Source organism: Phocoena sinus, chromosome 6 (assembly GCF_008692025.1).
Source record: "Phocoena sinus isolate mPhoSin1 chromosome 6, mPhoSin1.pri, whole genome shotgun sequence".
Taxonomy (NCBI): domain Eukaryota; kingdom Metazoa; phylum Chordata; class Mammalia; order Artiodactyla; family Phocoenidae; genus Phocoena; species Phocoena sinus.
In genome coordinates, this window is record NC_045768.1 from 56,097,087 (window position 1) to 56,103,679 (window position 6,593).

Consider the following 6,593-nt stretch of genomic DNA (forward strand, 5'->3'; position numbering starts at 1 on the left):
TATCAGATACAAATTTCAAAAATAGACTTGTCCATTCTCACTTATGCAAGACATAGCATTTTACTAAGCTATCTAGTTCTAAAATTTTCTTTGAGTTATTGTGTGTGGCTAAAGTGATAAAGATTTTATTGTCATTTTAAGTTAGTAGCATTAAAAAAGCAATAACATAATTATATCATTAATAAAAACCAAAAATATCTTCTCACATAAAAAGTATTATTATCAGAAACTACAATAATGCAAGGGACATTTTCTTACACATCAACTGAAAAACCTAAACACTAAAAATAATTTCTCATATTCTAGTAATCAGTGGGGCGACAGAGGCATCGGTGAATGTGTCAGTGAGAATACATGTGAACATTAGATGAAATACACAGCTTCATCTCAGCATAATCTAGCAATATCTTTTCTGATACAACCTACTTGACAACATTTCTCACTCAGTGTCATACGGAACAGTCTCTTTTTTCGGGAATGTTTATCTAAGCCTAAGTTTTTTAATTCTGAAAGACTTTTGTCTTCTGCTTCATTTTGTCTATTAAGAATAATTTTCTTAAATTCTTCAAAGTTAAAATTTGAATCCTTTAATGCAGATTGTTGTAGCTCTCTCAGTGATGGCTGCCTCTCAGACAGTGTTGCCTTCAGCTCCTGTGGCAAATTAGGAATGAATTCCAACAGCATCTTTAAGGTTTCTGCATCTTTGGTGATGGAGGGTGGCATGATTTCTAATTTAAAAAAGAGGGGGAAGAGAAAAAATATTCATGTTAAAGTACATCAGGAAAACTATAAAATTTTGCATAGACACAAAGGAAAGCATTGCCTCAATAGAATTCAACAATAAAACAGAATCAGCAAGTGTCCTGATATCTAAAAGGCTTAGTTTATTATAGTTGGGCAGGTTAAACAACATTACCAAAATTCTGCTTTACTCCACTCGTACCCTTGTCATCTCTCCTCATGTCCCTTTAATGCTTTCACCATAGCACTTTTTTATCTCTGACACTTCTGAAGTCATCTTGATCCTCAAAAACGCTCAGTTTGACCACAGATGAATTTTTATTACCTGAATAATTTATTTCCATGACTAAGCAACTTCTGAGTTATGATAGTAATCCTTGAAAAGTATATTAATTATTTTAAACTATCAACTGTTCCATGGTGGCAAGTTACTGCTTCAGGATAAAGTTAAAAAGCAGAATTTCCAACTGCTCTGATCTAGCAGGCAGGAGATACCAGTCTCTGATGCTCCTCATACATGTATTAATAATTTTTCTTCCCTAGAGTATTTACTGCAAATCAGTAATGTTTTACTTTATGGAGAAATGGGTTAAAAGAACACTAACCAACAAATCACTGACTATAAGAGATTTTTAATCTGTTGTGTTGTGTGTCTACTGACTACTGTGTATGGCTTTTGTTCCAACGTTGTAGATCATAAACTATGCAAGTTCTGTGTGTTCCCTAGGAAGGGAGCCTGGTCTTAAGTAGCATCCCAGGATTGGGTATACATGAAGGTTGAGACTTGGGCTGGCAACTTTCAGGGACCAGCTGACATCTTCCTTCTTTACACCCATTCAGTTCAGTTGAACATCCGTTGATAGTTTCCATGTCTCTGGTTCTGCCAGATTAGAGATATAAATAAAAAGAAAACATCTTTCCTGCCCTCAAAAAACTTCCAGGTAAATTCTGTCCTAACCTTACCTATCCCCATTACACAATTTTGAGAGTTACAGCACCAAAAAAAAAGTTGAAACACAGATGAAGTTTAAATTATAGTGTAAACCTGGATCACTACTTGTTTTTCACGGACAGCAAAACTGTCCATTTCAGCTTATAATAAGACATTCCTCCTGAAATAGTGGAAACAATGAGGTCAAGAGATATAAATCTAAGCATGGAAAGTGGATTCCTGGGCAACCACTGATGCTTACAGATCAGAGAAAACCATGCCCCCTCACCCAGGCAGGAATGGTCTCAGCTTGTTTACTTCCTATGAGTTCTGTAGCAAGGATCTCAGCCAACAACAAACTTCAACAATTGGAGTTTTCAGTGGAAAGAAAACAATATTCTAACATTTTATTTTCCCTCCCAATGTTTTCTCTCATTCAAGTTCCAAACTGGCAATGACAGATGAGAATTTATACCATTTTTTGGTAGTCAGAAATGTTCACATTTTCCCTCAGTAAGACATCCTAAGTTCAATTCAGTCTCTTCATAAAAACTCTCCTTGCTCTAACTTAAACCTTCTCTAATTGGAGCTTTATTGAATACAAAGAAAAGCTGATTGTAACTTTCCATATACTTAAAGCCATTTAATGAATCAGGCAAAACATTTGTAGTTTCTATTACATTTATTCATAGGTTGTTGTTTTTGGCACTTTTTTTTTCAATTTAAAAACTTGTTACTTTGAAATACTTTTAAAGTTACAGAAAATTCACAAAAATGTGACAGAGTTCCCATATATCTTCTTTTTTTTTTGGTAAGAACATTTAACATGAGATCTACCCTTTTAACAGAATTTTAAGTGCCCAATACACCATGATTATCTATAGGTACAGTGTCATAAATCAGATTTCTAGAACCAATTCATCTTGCATAATTGAAATTTTATACATGATAATTAGCAGCTCCCCATTTTTCCCTCCTCCCAATCCTGGTAACCACCATTTATTCTTTGCTTCTATGAGTCTGACTATTTTAGATACTTATAATAGTGGAATCAAGCGGTATTTGTCCTTCTGAGACAGGCATTTTTCACTTAGCATAATGTCCTCCAGGTTCATCCATGTTGTTGCATATTTTAGGATTTCCTTTTTTAAGGCCAAATAATACTCCATTGTATGTATATACCACCTTTTCTTTATTCATTCGTCTGTGGATGGACATTCAAGTTGTTTCCACATCTTGGCTATTGTGAATATTGCTGCAATGATTATGGGAGTGGTAATGTCTCTTCAAGATACTGATTTCAGTTCTTTTGAATAAATACCAGAAGTGGGATTGCTGATCATATGGTAGTTCTTTTTTTCTTTTTTTGTTTTTTGAGGAACCTCCACACTCTTTTCCATAGTGAATGCACAAATTTGCTTTCCCACCAGCAGTATACTATACATGGGTTTCAATTTCTCCACATTCTTAACCACACTTTTCCTTTGTTTTTTGATAATAGCCATCCTGACAGGTGTGAAGTGATAGCTCATTGTGGTTTTGATTTCAATTTCCCTGATGATAAGTGATATACAGCATTGCTTCTTATACCTGTTGGCCATTTGTATGTCTTCTTTGGAGAAATGTCTATTCAAGTCTTTAGCCCATTTTAAAACCAGGTTATTAGTTTTTTTGCTATTGAGTTGTAGGAGTTCTTTATATATTTTGGAAATTAACCCCTTATCAGGTACATGGCTTGCAAATATTTTCTCCTATTTCATAAGTTGCCCCTTCGTTATTGAGTATGTCCTTTGCTGTGCAGAAGTTTTGTCTATTGATGTAGCCTCACTTGTCTAATTTTGCTTTTGTTGCCTGCATTGTACTCTTTATTAAAATTATTTTTAAAATTTATTTTGAAACATTTTGCAATTCACAACAACTTTAGGTTCTGGAGTCTAAAAGATAATATCCTAATCAACCTGAATTCATACAGATGCCTCCTAATCAGTATATTTTGGACTAAACTCTTACTAACATAGACTTCTTCTAATTAAAAATATCTATCTTGTTTTTAAAACGGTACAGTGAGTATTATTTCTGCATGCATTGTGGGAAAATAATTTAATAATGTACAAACAGATAGAAACTATCGAACAATAGAGGTTTTAAACCTCATTAATCACAGCTTATTGACATGTACTTCCAAAGTGATTCTTAATTAGTAATTTAAACACTTCCCTTGATCCTCACTTGCAGGCAATAGTTTGTTAGATTATTTCCAGTTAAATTATGTACTGAGCAGTGACAAAGACAGTTCTTTAAAAATATTTTAAAATCACTATCCTTTTCTACAGAAATAGAAATTTGGCCAAATATCTAGATAGGTATAAATGTAGTCAGAAAACCATTTTTAAGCAACAATCTGGAGACAACCTAAATGTCTACTAAGAATGGTTAAATATATATGGTAGATTTATGACGTGGAATACCAGAAAGAAATTTTAAATTATCTTTTTGGAGTCTAACAATGTGAGAAGATGCTCACAATATAATGTTAAATGAAAATGCAGGAGATACACATACCTATTGCCAAATATTAATATTGCTTGCCATTTCCTCATTTAATTATAGATATTTTCATTTTCTCATTAAATTCACAGATTTTTTTCAGTCTTTAATATCTAATGGTGCTTTTCATTATTGTATTTATGTATATTTTTCAGTCTTTAATATAAGCATATTATTTATTCAGAAAAAGTGAAACAATGAAGCAAATGCAATCTGGTCTTGCCTACTTTGAATCAGTGAATTCCTAAACTCTGTGGTACTCTTCTATTAATATTATACAAGAAGTATGTAAAAACTTGCATTAAATAAATCAGTCTCTGACCAACAATGTAGAAAAGTTAGGTAAAAAACTTTATAATCATATTTTAAGTCCCGTAAAAGGACAGTAAATGTACTTAGTGTGCACAGTGATTTTACATGAGGGTCACTTATATAGAGGATATGCATATAGCCTATAAATATAGTTGTGATTTATCATAAATTGCATGTGTTATGAAATATAAAACAATTATTCATAATTGAGCTTGCCCTCTCTGATTTTAACATGACCCATTACAGTGATTAGACTAGGCTATACCTCAGTGAAAGTTTCCATTGTTACTTAAACTTAGCTTCCAATTTATCTTTATAAATGCTTTATAACTTAACAGTGTTTTTTAAAAAAAAAATTCCAGATTTAATTCTGAGATCTTGCTTTTTTAAAGAAAATCCATTGCAGCTTCTAAATGCTTGAAGCATCAATCACGTTTTCTGCTTTGTTTGGCTGAAGGGCAAACTTCCCTTGACTCTTGTTCCCCTTCAGTTTCTCTTGTAGACCATCAGGCCCTTTTCTTTCTCTTTAATCCCTTCTCTCACACATGAACTTCAAGACTCAGTTCAAAGAAGTGGGAGGCTAGGTCCTCCCCTTTGGTGAAGTTAACAAATAAAAATAAAACAGTAAGTTTTCGATGGCATGCGCCACAGCCGAGATTGCTTTTTTTTTTTTTTTAAACAAAGGAGGGTTGTTAAATTTAAGACCCCCTTTTATGTTTACACTTCAGGACCCTATCACAGGTCTCTGCCCTATGCCCTTTGGTGCGCAAATACGCGTGATAACCAGCTCACACCTCACTGTTTGCCCCCTGTCATCTCAAGTTAAGGTGCCCTGTCCAGTTGCCCCATCCATCAGCAAGCCTTCAGTCCTGCCCTCGGACTGATCCTCTGGCCTGAGTACGGATCCTCCGGGCTGAGTACGCCCCGCCTACTGTGGGTCTTTGAGCACTTACCTCCCTCTGTAGCTTCTTCCTTCTCCCTCCCTACCCCTCCACCCGGACTGCCAGGAGGTGAAGGCACCAAGTGCCTCTCAGGTAAGGCCACTTGCTGCTTTCTCTCCCTGTGGTGAAATCCCGGGTGAAATCCTGACTAGAAAGCAAGTTACGAGGCAAAATCCCAAACTTTTAGGCACCGGCAGCTTCAGAGTCATGCGGGCAGCCCTTCCCATTGCTCGGCAGCCGGACAGCAACCAATGGGAAGTGCAGAGCGGCTGGTCGGGGCGGGGGTTGGGTGCTCTCACCTGCGGGCGGTCCGGATTCCAGCCAAGGCTCCTCCAGGCTCAGAGCCGTTCTCCCCCAGGAGACCGAGCCACAGATCTCGACCCAGAGGCGGACTAATTCTCGGCCGCATGCCTTAATAAAGTCGTTCGTCCTCTGGCCTGAAATCTCTCTGGGAAGTTGACTCAGTAGCAGCCAGACCCCTAGCAGGTGGGACAAGAACTGGCGCGGCATCCTGGACCTGATCTCGTCTGCTCTGAGCGTTTTAGCCTTTCTCGAGATACTGCACCTGCTGTAGCCTACCGGCCTCCGTCAGTGTGCCAATCCTGGCCTTTAGGTTGCTTTCCCTGCCTGGCTCCGCCAAGCTTTTATAGCCCTCTGGCTACCACTTAGACCTTGAGTCAAGGGTCCAAGCTCCACCCCTTTCCCCACCCACCTGTTTGAAATACCCCCTTCCCCCACCAGCTCTGGTTTACCCTTACCAACTTTTCTCCATTTGCCCATCCTTCTGTTCGTGGCCCTTTTACAGTTGTTTGGGGTTTTTTTTCCTCTTTTTTCTTTCCCTCAAACCATTTTGTATACTTGGGTAGGGTTAGTCAATATTTGAAGTCTTTATTATAAAGCTAGGCATGGCCACTGTGCTAAATTGTATCAAGAATAAAATTGAAACCACCCATATTCTCACAGCCCAGCGTGAGCCTTCAAATCTAAATAAGATTATAGTTAGATTAATTAATATTGTGTCTGGTATATCAGTAAATAAAAATATAATGAATGAATGGATATATCATTGACAAGAGAGGGAGAACTGATGACTTTTTATCTAAATCCTGGTGAAAACATTA

General features: G+C 36.8%; 1 protein-coding gene across 1 annotated transcript; it reads right to left on the reverse strand.

The window, feature by feature from the left end:
- Positions 1 to 208: 208 nt before the first annotated feature.
- On the reverse strand, positions 209 to 6,093 carry LOC116756005 (prorelaxin). The gene is made up of 2 exons (XM_032636158.1): positions 5,772 to 6,093; positions 209 to 728 (listed from the first exon to the last, which is right to left on the reverse strand). The coding sequence occupies exons 1-2, from the start codon at positions 5,980 to 5,982 to the stop codon at positions 388 to 390; spliced, it is 552 nt and encodes a 183-aa protein (XP_032492049.1). The 5' UTR covers positions 5,983 to 6,093; the 3' UTR covers positions 209 to 387.
- Positions 6,094 to 6,593: the final 500 nt, after the last annotated feature.